The 21319-nt window shown below is 37.5% G+C and overlaps 1 protein-coding gene across 6 annotated transcripts in view; it reads left to right on the top strand.

The window, feature by feature from the left end:
• The window catches only part of MCM9 (minichromosome maintenance 9 homologous recombination repair factor), an 84645-nt gene that overhangs the window by 9171 nt on the left and 54155 nt on the right, over positions 1–21319 (top strand). For all 6 annotated transcript variants that reach the window (XR_005217981.1, XR_005217982.1, XM_037843917.1 and 3 more), the window contains 5 exons: positions 2214–2530; positions 3598–3679; positions 14335–14535; positions 18361–18486; positions 19890–20009. Coding sequence is in view for 4 of the 6 variants with exons in the window: in XM_037843917.1 (XP_037699845.1) it covers positions 2214–2530; positions 3598–3679; positions 14335–14535; positions 18361–18486; positions 19890–20009 (846 nt within the window). In the remaining 2 variants the exon portion in view is untranslated. The remainder of the gene's footprint in view (positions 1–2213; positions 2531–3597; positions 3680–14334; positions 14536–18360; positions 18487–19889; positions 20010–21319) is intronic.

Here is a 21319-nt window from a genome sequence, read left to right on the forward strand (position 1 = left end):
GATCTCCTGTTTAACTTGCGTATGTTTCTCAGGAGTATGTTTCTTGGTAGATTCTGGTCATACTTCAAGAAGCAAATTGGGTTAATAATTGTGTTCCTTGAGTATCCTTTTGTGTACTTACAAATGAACACTTAGTGATTCTGCAAATACAAAAATAAAATTATTTTAAAATGTGTATCAACCATATGACTCAGCATTTCTCCTAGATATATACCCAAAATAATTGAAAACAGGTGAAACAAAAACTCGTACACAAATATTCATAGCAGCGTTATTCATATTAGCCCAAAAGTGGAAACAAACCAAATGCCCATCACCTGATGCATGGATAAACAAAATGTGGTATATCCATACAATGAAATATTATTCAGCCATAAAAAGGATAATATATAGATAAATGCTACAGCATAGATGAATCTTGAAAACATGCAAAGTGAAAAAGCCATACACAAAAGGTCATATATCATGTGATCCCATTTATGTCCAGAATAGACAAATCCATAGAGACAGAAAGTAGATTAGTGGCTGCTGGGGACTGGGGAATTGGGAATGGGGAGGGACTGCTAATGACCTCAGAGATTCTTTTAGAGGTGATAAAAATATTCTGGATTTGTTAGTAGTGATGGTTGCACAACCTTCTGTCTATTCTAAAAACCACTGAATGGTAAAAGGATCAATTTTATGGTATATGAATTATATCTTAATTTTTAAAAAGGTATATTCAGGTGGGGAGCAAAAGAAAGGTATCTGAAAATCTATAAGCAGTGTTAAGATAGTTTGTCATAATTTGTATTCCAGTTAAGTCTAGGTAAGCCAGAGAGATCTCCATTTGGTTGTTTCCTGTTTCTTAACATTCTAGGATATGAAACAAAAGAGGACGTTGTGCTCCTGAAATATAAGCAATGTGGACATGAGAACAAGACTTAGTTTTAGTGAAATGCTTTTGGTTGGTTGCATGGCTTTTGCTTGGTTGTCACTAGAAATATTGGTATCTTCTTGGCAGCTCATTCTTGAGCGACATACAGCTCAATCAACAGATGCCTGAGAGCAACAATGAGAAATGAATAGAGTAGATAGTTTTGAATAGATAAAATACCAGCTTTAATCCTGCCCCACCCTCTTCTGCACAGGAGGTATAGCACTTGTTAGCCTCTGGGTGTTTGAATGAAGCATTCCCCAGGAAAATGGAAATAAGAAAACTAAGTTTGTTTTCTGAGCTTTAAACTGTAAAGTTAACACAGAATAAAACACACTACTGAGGTAGCCTTCTTGCCAGAATCAGTCCTTTGTTTAGTACTGGTTATTCCTGAATCTAGATATGTTTTTTTTTTTTTTTTTTTTAAATCATCATTTTATTGAGATATATTCACATACCACGCAGTCATACAAAACAAATTGTACTTTCGATTGTTTACAGTACCATTACATAGTTGTACATTCATCACCTAAATCAATCCCTGACACCTTCATTAGCACACACACAAAAATAACAAGAATAATAATTAGAGTGAAAAAGAGCAATTGAAGTAGAAAAGAACACTGGGTACCTTTGTCTGTTTATTTCCTTCCCCTACTTTTCTACACATCCATCCATAAACTAGACAAAGTGGAGTTTGGTCCTTATGGCTTTCCCAATCCCATTGTCACCCCTCATAAGCTACATTTTTATACAACTGTCTTCGAGATTCATGGGTTCTGGGTTGTAGTTTGATAGTTTCAGGTATCCACCACCAGCTACCCCAATTCTTTAGAACCTAAAAAGGGTTGTCTAAAGTGTGCGTAAGAGTGCCCACCAGAGTGATCTCTCGGCTCGTTTAGGAATCTCTCTGCCACTGAAGCTTATTTCATTTCCTTTCACATCCCCCTTTTGGTCAAGAAGATGTTCTCCGTCCCACGATGCCGGGTCTACATTCCTCCCCGGGAGTCATATTCCACGTTGCCAGGGAGATTCACTCCCCTGGGTGTCTGATTCCACGTGATATGTGTTTTTTAAAAGAATCCATTGATAATTGTTAATTGAAGTAATTTATTCTTTTCTATTTTCCTAATTGAATTGATGATCTGATTTTTCCTTAAGTAAAACACAAAGATATTTTTTCTGAAATTGTACTTTCTTTCCCAGGAAATATAAAAGAATATATTCCATAGAGTCAAATCCCAAAGTGTAAATTGATGATGTTGTTGGTTTTGTTTTTTACTTTTTCCTCTATCAGGTTTGCCTGTCTGTCCTGAGCTGGTGAGGGAGCACATCCCTAAAACCAAGGATGTGGGACACTTTTTATCTGTCACTGGGACAGTGATTCGAACAAGTCTGGTGAAGGTCCTGGAGTTTGAGCGGGATTACATGTGTAACAAATGCAAGCACGTATTTGTGGTCAAGGCTGACTTCGAGCAGTATTACACTTTCTGCCGACCATCCTCATGTCCCAACTTGGAGAGCTGTGACTCCTCAAAATTCACTTGCCTCTCAGACTTGTCTTCATCTCCAACCAGATGTAGAGATTATCAGGAAATCAAAATTCAGGAGCAGGTAAATGAGAAAAATAAGATATGATTTTCAGCTATGGGTAAATTGTCAGGATTGGAAAACACATAATGGATTAAAAATGGAACTGTGCCATTACTTTGTGGAAGGTCAAGCTTGAAACTGGTTCACATATATTAGAATATAGTCTTTAGAAACCATGAAATAGTCTTTTATATATAGAGAGAGAGACAGAGAGAGTGCTTACAAGAGAGAGATCATTGACGAGGAGGCTGTGGAATGACTTTTTAAAATTAAAGACATGAGTGTTTAAGAAATCCAAATTAACTGTTTTTAACTAATGAAGAAAATGAAATGGCTTTAACCGGATGTTAAACTTTACAGTGGACAGGATTTGGGATTTTGGCTCCATTTTATCTGCTGTGTCAGATGAAGACTCTTCAACAAATAAAGGGACTTTCTACTCCACCATTCCTAATGCTTCACTTCTATTCTTATGGTTGTCTGTGGTCCAGGATGGTGGCTACAGCTCTCTCACATCTGTGTTCTAGTCAGAGAGCAGAGAACAGGTTGTGTAGCAAAAAGGCATGCCACCCAACCAAGTCTCCATTTAAGTAGTCTCCCTGGAAGTCCCTTGTAACATGTCTGTGTACATTTCATTGGCCAGTGCTTAGTATATGACCACATCTAAATGCAAGGGAGTGTGGGAAGTGTAGTCTTTTTTCTGGGTACATTTCCACTTGGAATAAAACAAGGCTTCTTTTACTAAGGAGTAATCAAGGAAACTCTTCTGTCCGGAAATAGAAAAGGCTCTCTTTTCTAGGTAGGAAACTTTGTTACTGTTTAGTAGTTACAGTATATATTGATTTTAATAGTCTACAAGGTAGGTTATATTTGGAGATATTTTCCATATTGGTGCTTTTATTTTACTCTAGTGAACTCAAACTGATAGTAGGCACAATTTTTTTTTTAAATTCCTTAAATCCCCATTTTATTAAATTCGATGATAGTTCCAGAGACACAGAAACTAATCTCAAGAATTGCCAGGCTTTTGAGTATTTAATCAGAATATATTTAAGCATACCCAATATCTGTTTTCTTTTTCTTGCTAGGTTCAAAGGTTATCTGTTGGAAGTATTCCACGATCTATGAAAGTTATCCTGGAAGATGACTTAGTAGATAGTTGCAAATCTGGTAAGAATTAACTTTTATTACTTGTATTGGAAGTCCTAAGTAAGGTAGAAAGAACCACTTTCTGTTTGCCCAGGATCACTGGCCAGGGCAAGTGGAAGCATAATTGCAGACGTTGAGAATATAGATTGGCGTAAAGGGACAGAGACAGGTAAGCCTGATCCCTTATTCCACATACTCATTCTCTCCCATCGGATGGAGCTAAAGGGCTTCATTCTTCAAATTCCATCATTTCTTTTAAAGCTGGCTTCTTCATAAGCCTCATTTATAAATATTTACTGAACTGACAATGATGAGGCAAGCTCTCCACGGAAACAAAGAGAATAATGGAGTATCTAGAGCCAAGAAACATTCTTTATCAAAAGATCACCCTACCCTCACCCCCCCCAAAAAAGAATCAGCAACTCATAGTTTGAAAATCTTGCCAAATAGCTTAATGGTTTATAGTTGTCTAAATGGTATACTAAGGAGAAAACAGCTTTGATCATGGATTGCTTGCTAAATGGACAAGGATATGTTAAAGTACGTGGTGATATAGGACTCTAAATGTTAAACAGAATCTGTAGTATCTGAATCAGCAAGGCAGTATTGTTATGAACTCAGCCTGAACATCAAAATATCCTTTGATGGAGAATAAGATGTTTTCATGCAGTACATCTGAACTGGATTCCTTTTGAACTGAAAAAAAAAAAAATTCTTAAGCTGTTTTTTTTTTTTTTCATTACCAATCATAAAGAATGGATGGGGGAGGCGGGGCAAGATGGCAGACTGGTGAGCTGTATGTTTTAGTTACTCCTCCAGGAAAGTAGGTAAAAAGCCAGGAACTGCGTGGACTGGACACCACAGAGCAATCTGTCTCAGGGCATACTTCATACAACACTCATGAAAACGTGGAACTGCTGAGATCAGCGAAATCTGTAAGTTTTTGCGGCCACGGGACCCACGCCCCTCCCTGCCAGGCTCAGTCCCGGGGGAGGAGGGGCTGTCAGCTCCGGGAAGGAGAAGGGAGAACTGCAGTGGCTGCTCTTATCGGAAACTCATTCTACTGATTCAAACTCCAACCATAGATAGACTGAGACCAGACACCAGAGACTCTGAGAGCAGCCAGCCCAGCAGAGAGGAGACAGGCATAGAAAAAAAACAACACGAAAAACTCCAAAATAAAAGCAGAGGATTTTTGGAGTTCTGGTGAACACAGAAAGGGGAAGGGCGGAGATCAGGCCTTGAGGCGCATATGCAAATCCCGAAGCAAAGCTGATCTCTCTGCCCTGTGCACCTTTCCTTAATGGCCCTGGTTGCTTTGTCTATTAGCATTTCAGTAACCCATTAGATCTCTGAGGAGGGCCGTTTTTTTTTTTGTTTGTTTGTTTGTTTTGTTTTTTTTTTTAAATCCTTTTTGCTTTTTCTAAAACAATTACTCTAAGAAGCTCAATACAGAAAGCTTCAAAGAATTGAAATTTGGGCACGTCAAGTCAAGAGCAGAACTAAGAGAGCTCTGAGACAAAAGGCAATAATCCAGTGGCTGAGAAAATTCAATAAACAACACAACTTCCCAAGAAAAGGGGGGTGTCCGCTCACAGCCACCATCCTGGTGGACAGGAAACACTCCTGCCCATCGCCAGCCCCATAGCCCAGAGCTGCCCCAGACAACCCAGTGTGACGGAAGTGCTTCAAATAACAGGCACACACCACAAAACTGGGCGTGGACATTAGCCTTCCCTGCAACCTCTGCTGAATGTCCCAGAGCTGGGAAGGGGGAGCAGTGTGAATTAACAGAGCCGCATTCAGCCATCATTTGAGCAGACTGGGAGCCTCCCAACACAGCCCAGCAGCCCAGAACTGCCCTGGGGGAACGGCACTCACCTGTGACATAGCACAGTCATCCCTCAACAGAGGACCCGGGGTGCACAGCCTGGAAGAGGGGCCCACTTGCAAGTCTCAGGAGCCGTACGCCAATACCAAAGACTTGTGGGTCAGTGGCAGAGACAAACTGTGGCAGGACTGAACTGAAGGATTAGACTATTGCAGCAGCTTTAAAACTCTAGGATCATCAGGGAGATTTGATTGTTAGGGCCACCCCCCCTCCCCGACTGCCCAGAAACACGCCCCACATACAGGGCAGGCAACACCAACTACACACGCAAGCTTGGTACACCAATTGGGCCCCACAAGACTCACTCCCCCACTCACCAAAAAGGCTAAGCAGGGGATATCTGGCTTGTGGAGAACAGGTGGCTCGTGGACGCCACCTGCTGGTTAGTTAGAGAAAGTGTACTCCACGAAGCTGTAGATCTGATAAATTAGAGATAAGGACTTCAACTGGTCTACAAACCCTAAAAGAACCCTATCAAGTTCAGCAAATGCCACGAGGCCAAAAACAACAGAAAATTATAAAGCATATGAAAAAACCAGACGATATGCACAACCCAAGCCCAAGCACCCAAATCAAAAGACCACAAGAGACACAGCACCTAGAGCAGCTACTCAAAGAACTAAAGATGAACAATGAGACCATAGTACGGGATATGAAGGAAATCAAGAAGACCCTAGAAGAGCATAAAGAAGACATTGCAAGACTAAATAAAAAAATGGATGATCTTATGGAAATTAAAGAAACTGTTGACCAAATTAAAAAGATTCTGGACACTCATAGTACAAGACTAGAGGAAGTTGAACAACGAATCAGTGACCTGGAAGATGACAGAATGGAAAATGAAAGCATAAAAGAAAGAATGGGGAAAAAAATTGAAAAACTCGAAATGGACCTCAGGGATATGATAGATAATATGAAACGTCCGAATATAAGACTCATTGGTGTCCCAGAAGGGGAAGAAAAGGGTAAAGGTCTAGGAAGAGTATTCAAAGAAATTGTTGGGGAAAACTTCCCAAATCTTCTAAACAACATAAATACACAAATCATAAATGCTCAGCGAACTCCAAATAGAATAAATCCAAAAAAACCCACTCCGAGACATATACTGATCACACTGTCAAACATAGAAGAGAAGGAGCAAGTTCTGAAAGCAGCAAGAGAAAAGCAATTCACCACATACAAAGGAAACAGCATAAGACTAAGTAGTGACTACTCAGCAGCCACCATGGAGGCAAGAAGGCAGTGGCACGATATATTTAAAATTCTGAGTGAGAGGAATTTCCAGCCAAGAATACTTTATCCAGCAAAGCTCTCCTTCAAATTTGAGGGAGAGCTTAAATTTTTCACAGACAAAGAAATGCTGAGAGAATTTGCTAACAAGAGACCTGCCCTACTGGAGATACTAAAGGGAGCCCTACAGACAGAGAAACAAAGACAGGACAGAGAGACTTGGAGAAAGGTTCAGTACTAAAGAGATTCGGTATGGGTACAATAAAGGATATTAATAGAGAGAGGGAAAAATATGGCAAACATAATCCAAAGGATAAGATGGCCGATTCAAGAAATGCCTTCACGGTTTTAACGTTGAATGTAAATGGATTAAACTCCCCAATTAAAAGATATAGATTCACAGAATGGATCAAAAAAAATGAACCATCAATATGTTGCATACAAGAGACTCATCTTAGACACAGGGACACAAAGAAACTGAAAGTGAAAGGATGGAAAAAAATATTTCATGCAAGCTACAGCCAAAAGAAAGCAAGTGTAGCAATATTAATCTCAGATAAAATAGACTTCAAATGCAGGGATGTTTTGAGAGACAAAGAAGGCCACTACATACTAATAAAAGGGGCAATTCAGCAAGAAGAAATAACAATCGTAAATGTCTATGCACCCAATCAAGGTGCCACAAAATACATGAGAGAAACATTGGCAAAACTAAAGGAAGCAATTGATGTTTCCACAATAATTGTGGGAGACTTCAACACATCACTCTCTCCTATAGATAGATCAACCAGACAGAAGACCAATAAGGAAATTGAAAACCTAAACAATCTGATAAATGAATTAGATTTAACAGACATCTACAGGACATTACATCCCAAATCACCAGGATACACATACTTTTCTAGTGCTCACGGAACTTTCTCCAGAATAGATCATATGCTGGGACATAAAACAAGCCTCAATAAATTTAAAAAGATTGAAATTATTCAAAGCACATTCTCTGACCACAATGGAATACAATTAGAAGTCAATAACCATCAGAGACTTAGAAAATTCACAAATACCTGGAGGTTAAACAACACACTCCTAAACAATCAGTGGGTTAAAGAAGAAATAGCAAGAGAAATTGCTAAATATATAGAGACGAATGAAAATGAGAACACAACATACCAAAACCTATGGGATGCAGCAAAAGCAGTGCTAAGGGGGAAATTTATAGCACTAAACGCATATATTAAAAAGGAAGAAAGAGCCAAAATCAAAGAACTAATGGATCAACTGAAGAAGCTAGAAAATGAACAGCAAACCAATCCTAAACCAAGTACAAGAAAAGAAATAACAAGGATTAAAGCAGAAATAAATGACATAGAGAACAAAAAAACAATAGAAAGGATAAATATCACCAAAAGTTGGTTCTTTGAGAAGATCAACAAGATCGACAAGCCCCTAGCTAGACTGACAAAATCAAAAAGAGAGAAGACCCATATAAACAAAATAATGAATGAAAAAGGTGACATAACTGCAGATCCTGAAGAAATTAAAAAAATTATAAGAGGATATTATGAACAACTGTATGGCAACAAACTGGATAATGTAGAAGAAATGGACAATTTCCTGGAAACATATGAACAACCTAGACTGACCAGAGAAGAAATAGAAGACCTCAACCAACCCATCACAAGCAAAGAGATCCAATCAGTCATCAAAAATCTTCCCACAAATAAATGCCCAGGGCCAGATGGCTTCACAGGGGAATTCTACCAAACTTTCCAGAAAGAACTGACACCAATCTTACTCAAACTCTTTCAAAACATTGAAAAAAATGGAACACTACCTAACTCATTTTATGAAGCTAACATCAATCTAATACCAAAACCAGGCAAAGATGCTACAAAAAAGGAAAACTACCGGCCAATCTCCCTAATGAATATAGATGCAAAAATCCTCAACAAAATACTTGCAAATCGAATCCAAAGACACATTAAAAAAATCATACACCATGACCAAGTGGGGTTCATTCCAGGCATGCAAGGATGGTTCAACATAAGAAAAACAATCAATGTATTACAACACATTAAAAACTCGAAAGGGAAAAATCAATTGATCATCTCAATAGATGCTGAAAAAGCATTTGACAAAATCCAACATCCCTTTTTGATAAAAACACTTCAAAAGGTAGGAATTGAAGGAAACTTCCTCAACATGATAAAGAGCATATATGAAAAACCCACAGCCAGCATAGTACTCAATGGTGAGAGACTGAAAGCCTTCCCTCTAAGATCAGGAACAAGACAAGGATGCCCGCTGTCACCACTGTTATTCAACATTGTGCTGGAAGTGCTAGCCAGGGCAATCCGGCAAGACAAAGAAATAAAAGGCATCCAAATTGGAAAAGAAGAAGTAAAACTGTCATTGTTTGCAGATGATATGATCTTATATCTAGAAAACCCTGAGAAATCAACGATACACCTACTAGAGCTAATAAACAAATTTAGCAAAGTAGCGGGATACAAGATTAATGCACATAAGTCAGTAATGTTTCTATATGCTAGAAATGAACAAACTGAAGAGACACTCAAGAAAAAGATACCATTTTCAATAGCAACTAAAAAAATCAAGTACCTAGGAATAAACTTAACCAAAGATGTAAAAGACCTATACAAAGAAAACTACATAACTCTACTAAAAGAAATAGAAGGGGACCTTAAAAGATGGAAAAATATTCCATGTTCATGGATAGGAAGGCTAAATGTCATTAAGATGTCAATTCTACTCAAACTCATCTACAGATTCAATGCAATCCCAATCAAAATTCCAACAACCTACTTTGCAGACTTGGAAAAGCTAGTTATCAAATTTATTTGGAAAGGGAAGATGCCTCGAATTGCTAAAGACACTCTAAAAAAGAAAAACGAAGTGGGAGGACTTACACTCCCTGACTTTGAAGCTTATTATAAAGCCACAGTTGCCAAAACAGCATGGTCCTGGCACAAAGATAGACATATAGATCAATGGAATCGAATTGAGAATTCAGAGATAGACCCTCAGATCTATGGCCGACTGATCTTTGATAAGGCCCCCAAAGTCACCGAACTGAGCCATAATGGTCTTTTCAACAAATGGGGCTGGGAGAGTTGGATATCCATATCCAAAAGAATGAAAGAGGACCCCTACCTCACCCCCTACACAAAAATTAACTCAAAATGGACCAAAGATCTCAATATAAAAGAAAGTACCATAAAACTCCTAGAAGATAATGTAGGAAAACATCTTCAAGACCTTGTATTAGGAGGCCACTTCCTAGACTTTACACCCAAAGCACAAGCAACAAAAGAGAAAATAGATAAATGGGAACTCCTCAAGCTTAGAAGTTTCTGCACCTCAAAGGAATTTCTCAAAAAGGTAAAGAGGCAGCCAACTCAATGGGAAAAAATTTTTGGAAACCATGTATCTGACAAAAGACTGATATCTTGCATATACAAAGAAATCCTACAACTCAATGACAATAGTACAGACAGCCCAATTATAAAATGGGCAAAAGATATGAAAAGACCGTTCTCTGAAGAGGAAATACAAATGGCCAAGAAACACATGAAAAAATGTTCAGCTTCACTAGCTATTAGAGAGATGCAAATTAAGACCACAATGAGATACCATCTAACACCAGTTAGAATGGCTGCCATTAAACAAACAGGAAACTACAAATGCTGGAGGGGATGTGGAGAAATTGGAACTCTTATTCATTGTTGGTGGGACTGTATAATGGTTCAGCCACTCTGGAAGTCAGTCTGGCAGTTCCTTAGAAAACTAGATATAGAGCTACCATTCGATCCAGCGATTGCACTTCTAGGTATATACCCGGAAGATCGGAAAGCAGTGACACGAACAGATATCTGCACGCCAATGTTCATAGCAGCATTATTCACAATTGCCAAGAGATGGAAACAACCCAAATGTCCTTCAACAGATGAGTGGATAAATAAAATGTGGTATATACACACGATGGAATACTACGCGGCAGTAAGAAGGAACGATCTCGTGAAACATATGACAACATGGATGAACCTTGAAGACATAATGCTGAGCGAAATAAGCCAGGCACAAAAAGAGAAATATTATATGCTACCACTAATGTGAACTTTGAAAAATGTAAAACAAATGGTTTATAATGTAGAATGTAGGGGAACTAGCAGTAGAGAGCAATTAAGGAAGGGGGAACAATAATCCAAGAAGAACAGATAAGCTATTTAACGTTCTGGGGATGCCCAGAAATGACTATGGTCTGTTAATTTCTGATGGATGTAGTAGGAACAAGTTCACTGAAATGTTGCTATATTATGTAACTTTCTTGGGGTAAAGTAGGAACATGTTGGAAGTTAAGCAGTTATCTTAGGTTAGTTGTCTTTTTCTTACTCCCTTGTTATGGTCTCTTTGAAATGTTCTTTTATTGTATGTTTGTTTTCTTTTTAACTTTTTTTTTCATACAATTGATTTAAAAAAGAAGGGAAAGTTAAAAAAAAAAAAAAAAGAAAAAAGACAAACAAGAAAAAAAAAAAAAAAAAGATGTAGTGCCCCCTTGAGGAGCCTGTGGAGAATGCAGGGGTATTCGCCTACCCCACCTCCATGGTTGCTAACATGACCACAGACATAGGGGACTGGTGGTTTGATGGGTTGAGCCCTCTACCATAAGTTTTACCCTTGGGAAGACGGTTGCTGCAAAGGAGAGGCTAGGCCTCCCTGTATTTGTGCCTAAGAGTCTCCTCCTGAATGCCTCTTTGTTGCTCAGATATGGCCCTCTCTCTCTGGCTAAGCCAACTTGAAAGGTGAAATCACTGCCCTCCCCCCTACGTGGGATGAGACACCCAGGGAAGTGAATCTCCCTGGCAACGTGGAATATGACTCCCGGGGAGGAATGTAGACCCGGCATCGTGGGATGGAGAACATCTTCTTGACCAAAAGGGGGATGTGAAAGGAAATGAAATAAGCTTCAGTGGCAGAGAGATTCCAAAACGAGCCGAGAGATCACTCTGGTGGGCACTCTTACGCACACTTTAGACAACCTTTTTTAGGTTCTAAAGAATTGGGGTAGCTGGTGGTGGATACCTGAAACTATTAAACTACAACCCAGAACCCATGAATCTCGAAGACAGTTGTATAAAAATGTAGCTTATGAGGGGTGACAGTGGGATTGGGAACGCCATAAGGACCAAACTCCACTTTGTCTAGTTTATGGATGGATGTGTAGAAAAGTAGGGGAAGCAAACAAACAGACAAAGGTACCCAGTGTTCTTTTTTACTTCAATTGCTCTTTTTCACTCTAATTATTATTCTTGTTATTTTTGTGTGTGTGCTAATGAAGGTGTCAGGGATTGATTTAGGTGATGAATGTACAACTATGTAATGGTACTGTAAACAATCGAAAGTACAATTTGTTTTGTATGACTGCGTGGTATGTGAATATATCTCAATAAAATGATGATAAAAAAAAAAAAAGAATGGATGGAAGCAGTCTGTCAACAGCCTTTTCTTTTTCTTTCTTTTTTTTTTTTTTCCTTTCCATTTATCCTTGGCTAGAAGCCTCATTGGTAATCATCAGGAATTTCCAGTCTACTTAAGACCCCAATCTGACATCTGCAGAGCAGTAAAGTTGGAGGTAGTATGCTGTTAACTGTCAGAGTAGCAGATTAGAAATAGCCTCCCTAGGGCTGGCTGAACTAAGTAGGTAATAGGGCTGCAGAAGATAGAGGGGGCACAAAGAGACAGCATTGTATAAAAGTAAGACTTTCAGCTTTCTGGAAATCACTCTATCTGCAATAAGATTTACTATAAGCAGTAGCATTACTTATAGTAAATAAGTCTTTACTATTGAAAAATACAGGAGTTTGAAACAACTATCAATCGCTTGGACTAGCATATGTACTTCACAGTTGTTCTGAAGATCATATGAATCTGAGTAATCATGATCATATGAATTCATTTGAGTAAATGAAAACGTATATATGCATGGGTTTTGAAAGGTATTAATTGCTCCATAAATATAAGGTATAATATTAGGTAAAGTAAATGTAGGGTTAAATATTAAGGTATAATATTAGGTAATATTTATTGAGCACTTATTATGTTCTAGAGATTGCACTGCTTTACATAATTATCTGAACTAATCCTTAACTATAGACCTATGATGTAGATATCATTATTCCCATTTTTTAGATCAAGAAACAGGCTCAGAAAGGTAACCTGCCCAAGGTCTCATAGCCAGTGAATGGCGGAGCTGGAATTTGAACCAGTTAAACCAGTGAACCCAAAGTCAGTGCTCATGACCATTCCTCAGTACTCTATATTTCCACAGTATCACTGCTTAGTGGCGTCTGATTATTAGTAGTGGATGCTATATCTAAAAATAAGTTCCTTTTGTGACTCAGGATATAGTCTTGTGACTATATTTAGAAACAAGCTAAATATAGCCCATTAAAAATGACCATCGTAGAGACTGTTCTGAGTGCTCATATAAAGTTGTTTCTGTCATTTTTGGCTGAAAAAATTGGGAACAGACAATATAGAAAATGACCATTATACCTGATTGGGTTTAGCACCCATCCAAGCAGTGGCCTAGGAAGGATCATGGAAACATGTAAAGTACCTGTTTAACATGTTTCTCAACATGAAGTTGTCTTTGCCTAGAAATAGGCCTTCTGTGAATTGGCACCACCAGTTCCATATACATTTAACATTTTACAGAACACTTTTCTTCAGGAACTCAAGTATTACAAATTGAAATTTAGAGAGTGAAAGGTATTTTGCATCAGCAATAACATATGATTGACACAAAGGCTTAGAAATCAAGAATTGTCTTTTAGTTGATGTCTCTTGTTGTGGAAGATATGTAAGTAGAAAGCTTGGGTTTGGGACATGCCCAACATTCTGTTTTCAACTATATTGAAATTTGGGGGACAGGATTATGGGTTTATTTTTGCCCTCTTTTTTCCAGTACCAAAATATTGAATGCCAAAAATTCATATATACACATTAACTGATGCATTGGCCTTGTATAGAATAAGCATAGGTGTCGGGAGAATGGGCCTATAAACTACCCAAGGCTTTTAGGAAAACCTTTAAGTTTAACATTCTGCCCACCAGGAAGGCAAGAGTTACCCCAGGTGGAAAGAACAAACCAAGAAGGAACTGGCAGAGTTGTTAGTATTTTGTCCTTTTGTAGTTTATGGAAAGAAGCGTTGAAGTAGAATGGGTACCCAGTCCTAGTTCATTCATTTTTTTTCATTCAAAAAATAAAGGCAGTGAGTGAAATGTTAATAAGTTTGACTTCATCTTTTAGCTGTGCAGATACAAGTGCATTTAAAAAAAAGAAAAAAAGAAAAAAAACGTAAATCATCTGTGTTGTTCTTTTGCTCCCCAATTGTTTTCTGGATGAGTGTACACCACTTTAAACCCTGGTGGGGCAGGCAGTGATTTATTTCTGATTTTTTGTTCTTCGTCATGTAAATCTTGTCCAGCATATGGTTTGCCACTGCTCACCTCACTTGGTACTTTTCTCCAGGAGATGACCTCACCATTTATGGAGTGGTAATGCAACGGTGGAAGCCCTTTCATCAAGATGTGCGCTGCGAAGTGGAGATAGTCCTGAAAGCCAATTATGTCCAAGTAAATAATGAGCAATCCAAGGGGATCATCGTGGATGAGGAAGTTCGAAAGGAATTTGAAGATTTTTGGGAAAACTATAAAAGTGATCCCTTCGCAGGTTTGTGATTAAGGGTATAAAGCTGGTAATTACTACTGGCATTTCACTTAGTAGTTAAATATGATTTAAATGTGATGTGGGGGCAGCTTTATGGGCTGCATAACTCAGTGGCTCAGCTCATAGGAGTAGTAGTTTGTTCCTATAGCTGCAGTCTCTCTTTGAAGCCCTTTTCTGGCATAATCTTTTATTCTTTCTGGAAAAATTAAGGCTGAATTCCAAGAGATTTTTCATTATTACTGTTATGTTAAATCTTGTACTGCTAGAACAGTGTCAGAATTTTATACCTCCTTATGTTAAACAAATCTTGTACTGCTAAAACAGTGTCAGAATTTTATACCTCCTTTAAATGTAGTTCCTCCTCAAAAAGGCAAAACTCCTATTATGACACTTCATCTTATTAAAGCCTATTTCTTTTCAGATGTATGTTTGATAATAAAGAGCTTCACACTTTAAGATTTTTAAATAAGGTATAAATAGGAAATGGATTGTGAGAGGCAGAAAGATGCAAAGAAAAAGTTTTGTCATTATAGCCAAAATTCTTAATTCTCTAAAATGTAATTATAATAGATTAAAACACCACCGTCTTTGGATTTGTAAACGGGGTTTTTTTTGTTTGCTTGCTTGCTTGTTCTTTTATTTTAAAAATCCCAAACTTAAAAAACACCATTTAAATCTTCACATGCTTGTTTTCTTTCTTCTTTGGAGCAATTTTTAGAGAAAAATAAATCCAAGCCAGTAATAGACTATTTCTAGTAAACTTCACTTCACATCTAATCTATATTGAATACTTTATTCTTAAATTGCATGCTGAACTGCACAGATATCCTTTCACAATATAATTAAGTTCCCATTTGCCTAAAGATAGGCAGTTTGCTATTATTTTGTGGATTTTTTTTTTTTTTGGCTTATGCATATAGCACATATATAGTATTTTCCTGATCATTCCTTTATCTAGTCTATAGAAAAGAATCAAAAGTTCTTTATATTTGTGGCTTTGTTAAGCAAGTCCTTTAAGATATTATTTTTAAATGAATTTTTTAATTGAAAGTTATTTCTCAGGATCAGGTCTTTACAAAAATCTGTAACTCTTGCTTGGGCACCTCCCTGGTAAAGACCATGTCATTCCTTCCTAATTACAGTGCCACGGTTCAGATCTACCTAGTGACAGTGAAAGAAGGGCATCACACATGTCTAACCAGACCTACTGGAGTGCTTTGTGCTGTGGATAAAAAGAGCCTATCCTGTTTGAATCAGAAGGCTACAGCAGTATACCTCATTTACTGGATAAAAGCAAGAAGTAAATATAATAACTTTGTGAGAAATATAAATAGGAAGACAGGGAGAAAATAAGGCAACATTGTTCTTTTTAGTACAAAGGGGTTTTCCCTTCTTAGTTTACTATGTACCCAGCCAGTAACAGCACATCATACATCACCCGTCTCATTGCCCTGCATGTGTTTGGGTGGGTGGGGGAGGGAGGGGTGGAAGCGAGGAGCTGTATCCAAAAGGGAGTCCTGTTTTCTTGCCTAAAGCTGGAGATTACTTCACTGCTCAGCTCTTAGAAGTTGACCTGATTCACTGAAACTCAGTACTGAGGGTATTGATCAGTATAAGCCAAAGGGCTTTTTTCTGATTTGCGGAGTGACCTCAGGGAGCTTTTGACCCAATGCTTAGATGCTGGCTAGAAATCTAGATGTAGAGGTAGGGGTCTGCTGGGCCATCTGAACTCACTGTGGGGTGACTCCATTGTCACCCATCTAAGAGGCTGTCTTCACTGAGATGACTTAGGGCCAAGCCACAGGAGTGGATTACTGGGCCACAAGCACACTATTATATTATAAATGGTCTAGAACCAGAAGTCTGGGAGGGAGATAAGGTGGGGGAAGTAGAATCACCTTAATGCATTCTCTTCCATAACAGAACCATAGGAGCTTCCATCGCCCTGATTAAATCCTGTTTTTCAACTTAGGAAAGAAATTTAAGATAATGGCCCTTCCTTTCCATTTGCTTTTTCTGGTCCTCAGTCTTATCTTCATAGTATATCTTCTGTTTTGACTAAAGTGTGCGGAAATCTTGAGATTAGAAATAAGCACAAGTAATACAGGTAGTATGATATAAATTAACAGTTAAGTAGCAGCTCCTACTAGGTGCTTTACACCTTTAATTCTCAATAAATCCATGTTATACAGATAAGAAAATGGAGGTACAGAGAGGTTAAGAAACTTGTCCAAGGTCAGGTAGCTAGTAAGTAACAGCACTGGGATTTGAGTCCAGGCAACTGGCACCAAAGACAGTATTCTTTACTGTTGGGCTATGCTTCCTGTCAGCACATTAGTTACTGAATCCATCTTTTTCAACATAGCTAGCTGTTTAACAGTTTTGGCTTGGCTGTCTCCCAGATCAGATTGCTTACTCTTAAACCTGCTTTTGGGGGTGAGGGTTTCCTTCTTCCTTTATCTGTGTGATCTCTAGAGTTTAGTTAACATTTACTTATCTGCTCTAAGGTCTTCTTAACTGCTAGAACCCTGGCCTCTCTCCTGACCTTCATCTTTGCTCTCTGGACTTTCCACATCACGAAAGGGAGGAATTTTCTGTGACGGTTGATGGACTTCCTTCCTGGGTTTACGAATTCTTCTTTCTGGTCCCCTTTTTACTAAAAGGTTTTCTTTCTTCACAGTTTCTGCTATCCCAAGTCACATCACCATAGTTTTGTCACTGAAACAATTTTAATAACAAGAAGTAGCCTTAGTGCATAGGGCTATAAATTGGGGAAGTCCCTTTCATTTGGTGGTTTGGCAGAAAAGTTCCTGTAACTGGAATCATCAGCTGAAGGAGTACTTGTACAATTATTTTCCTCTTCAAAAGAGCTATCAATGAAGCATAAGTGCAGGCTCCAGGATGAATATAAAAGTCCTGACACATGCAAATTAGTTACCAGCATGTGGCCATTAATTTCTAGAAACATGAATATAGATGTACAGAGTACCATCACAGTAGTGAATTCACTGAAAGTTAAGACAGGCTCAGGAAAGGCTTGTTAGAATCTGTTGGTTGATTAGGCTGGTGATCAAATATAATACCTGCTTTATTCATGGGTAGGATAGGCAGATTCTCAGATTTGGTATTTTGATATTTCTAAGAACAGGTTGTATAACAGTGATTCTCTTATTTTAAAAGCAGATAAATTCATAGCCCACAGCTTGCATTGCTACAGTGGTAGTCTGCAGTCACCTTCTTAATACCGTGATACCCTGGTAACTCACTCCAGATAAGAGAATTCACCAAACCGCTCAAACAAATGCTGAATTGATTTGCAGGGTGGATTGACTTTACTTCCCTTCCACCTTTAGAGAAGTTCCACATGCCCAAGTACCTCTGTATTTAACGGTTGCTGGCTCCAATGATCAGACTCATTCTCAGAGATGGGGCACCTTCCTTTTATTTAGGCAGTGGAGTCATTTTACCAAAAGCCACAAGAGAGTGCAACAGGTATTTTTAGGGAAATAATGGCCAGATAGGTAATAAATGAGTGTAAAAAGGAGATTCTTTTTGTTTCCCCCTTCTAAAGTATGATAAGCTTTTAGAATCTTAAGCAGGTGGCAGCCAGAAGTAAAAAGCAAACTTTTCATGTCACAACAGTAAGAAAAGGACTTACAGAACCAAAGGACTTATTCATTCCTTTTAGTTATTTGGAAATGGTCCTCTTGATCATCTCAGATGTTAGAAAGTATGTTTATAGGAAGATGGTCAGTTGGGATAGAATGGGAAACTTAATAGGTTTTCTTGAAAATTGTTGTTGAATTCTTATCTTTCTGCTTCTCTTAGGAAGGAATGAAATATTGGCCAGCCTGTGCCCTCAAATATTTGGGCTATATCTAGTAAAGCTTGCTGTGGCCATGGTGCTGGCTGGTGGGATTCAAAGAACTGATGCTACAGGAACACGAGTTAGAGGTTAGTATCTATTTAAAATTTTTGAGAAATATTAACACATTCAGGCTACAGTTTTTCTCTCCTGAATAAAAATTACTTGTTGAGCGTTTATTTTCTAAATAGTCTTTTAAAGCTGTCAACAATCTGAATATCTAATATTCAGTCCAGCATCTATACATCAGAAGCTACTTTCTAGAATTCCAAAGACTGAAATTCTAAGTTTTCAATGGGTATATATTTTTGCTCCAGCATATAAGGGTGCTACATGATGAAATCTACATTTCTCATCATGTCTATGTTTTTCATTGAATTCCCAGTCTTTCTTCGAGAGGAAAATATTAGAAATAGTATTTTTTTAATGTCTCCAAGACAGCATTTCTCCATCTGTGCCTGTCAGTGTGCCTCTCTCAGACTGCTGTTTCAGTCATCTTCCTGCTGAGTCCCCTTCTACTGGCTGACAACAAATGTGCCATCTGCCATGAGGTGCTGCTATGGTCACACATTCAAGCAAAGATTACTCTGTGTAATTATGTCCCAATGAGAAAAAGCTCTCTCGCAGCTAACGCATTTAACTAATCTGAATCTGACATAAAGTTGGTTTTTTATGGCCCTTGCAAGGGCCATAATAATAAAAAACTAAGACAAAAGTCAAAAAGGACATTGTAATAAAACAAGCTATTAGTAGGCACACTAAAACCATAGAGTACAGTATAGTATAGAAAGGCTTATGTGTGTTATATGTTTTGACCACAAGATATTGTTAAATGTTTACTTAAATTGAGAATTTCTAAAAATGTATTTAGAAAATATTTGGGTTTGTAACCTTACTGAAGAAATTTGTTTGATCAGTGAGATAATATATACCACAAGATATTCATAAATTCATTCATGTTACATTTGAAAAATAGTACTTAACTATTTTTAGATATTTCATTAAACTACTCAATGTTTCATAAAATGAAAAAGTTTTCACTTAATTGTTGAATCATGTGATACGATGTTTATAAAGCACCTAGAAAGTCCCCAACACTTATAAGTGGCTTGTATGGAAAAATTTAATCACAGTTTGATATTTAAAAATAGATTAAATAAAATAAATCTGTAAGCTAAAGTTATAAAAAAATTAAACACAGGCCTAAACATCTGGAAATAGCACATAATCTAGTCATAGAATTTAGATTTTAAATGTCACATTCAGTAATCAATTAAAGATTGTTATATTTATGATGACAGTTAAATTTTTCAAAGGTTTTCTAGTTAAATCCTTCCTGGAATGATCTTAAATAACTCTTTTTAGCAAAAGCACCATATAAAATATAAATTGTGTTGGTATTACAAGTGAACCATTTTCTTTTTGACTATTTAAAATTATCCATGGGTCCTTTCATAGAAATTTAAAACTTTACATATTTACTTTTTTCTAGGTGAATCTCATCTTTTATTGGTTGGCGATCCCGGCACAGGGAAATCTCAGTTCCTTAAATACGCAGCAAAGATTACACCCAGATCTGTTCTCACCACAGGAATTGGATCTACAAGTGCAGGTATCTTGTGTGAGAATTTCAAGTAAAATAGTATTATTACCACAGAATCTAACACAATGTTTTCTTCTTCTGATAAAGTACCTATAACTGGATAAATGCCAAGCTAATTTTTGAGAGTTACTGCCCCAAACTGAAGGAAATATGCTGAATTTTGTAGCTCTAAGAAAATTTTAAAAGCTTCTCCTCACTTAAAGTTACCTGTCAACAATTTTATCCCACATATTACTCCTTGCACCTTAGTTTTGAAGAGTACTATTCAATTTATCTCATGCTTTAGTAATTATCTTCATCCGGCATTCTATGAAGACCCAACAAACGGAACATTAATATAAATTGAGGGGAAAAAATTTACTTTACAAAAGATACATGGCTTAGAGCTTAAGGCATTTTCATGCCCAAAGAACTGTCTTATGGGCATCAGTAGCTCCTACTAAATTTCTGAGGTGGACAAAATTTTCTGTTAATATGTAGAAAGCATAGTTTAGTCATTGCAATGTGGAGCTTTATTCATAAATTTTAAGGATTTTTCAACAAGTACATTTAAAGCCTTGGCAGATAAAATGTCAAGATTTAATTATTGTCTTAGGGAATTTAACACTATAGTTTTAGGAAAAAATAGTATTAAAAACTTTTTTTGATGCTATTTTCTATTCTGACCTAGTTTTCACTGGGGAAATAGTTCTCCTAGTCTCCTAAAAATAGGTGGTTTCAGACATTTTACAAATGTTATTTGCTACTTGTAAGGGCGCCTAACTTCCATGGCCTGTGCTCACATTTCTTAAAAGAAGTTTATGCTTTAAAATTTATCTTAAGCAAAAAATGTTCTATTAATGGTCCTACATCAATGGGCTCTCGGATTTTGAGGTATAAACTTAACTGGACAGTTCATGAAGTGTTGATGAGAAGGGATTTGTGGATTGAGAGGAATGGAAAAAGTTCAGGATAGTGGAAGGGAACAGACAGGGATATTTAAAGAATACTTCACTTGCATTTTTAGATCCTTATGGCCCAGTGGTCTAGAGTTCTGTATAAAATGATAACAACAACAGAAAACAAAGATGTTTCCCAAGTAATTATGTGGAATGTTTCCCAAATAATTACGTGAAGTGGCAAGAAAGAAGTTCAGGCTAGCTTGCGGGCTACTACTAATTTCACACTCTAGGCTGTTTTACAGTGAATAGCTGCTGCTTCACTGTATTAGTAGTTTTCCCTCCCCTTTTATAAGTTTTATGCCATGATCACAATCCAGACATGAGAGAAAAGAAAGTCCAGGCAATATAAATTTTAGAATTACTGAAAAGTTATTGCTA

This window comes from Choloepus didactylus, chromosome 7, assembly GCF_015220235.1.
Source record: "Choloepus didactylus isolate mChoDid1 chromosome 7, mChoDid1.pri, whole genome shotgun sequence".
Taxonomy (NCBI): Eukaryota; Metazoa; Chordata; class Mammalia; order Pilosa; family Megalonychidae; genus Choloepus; species Choloepus didactylus.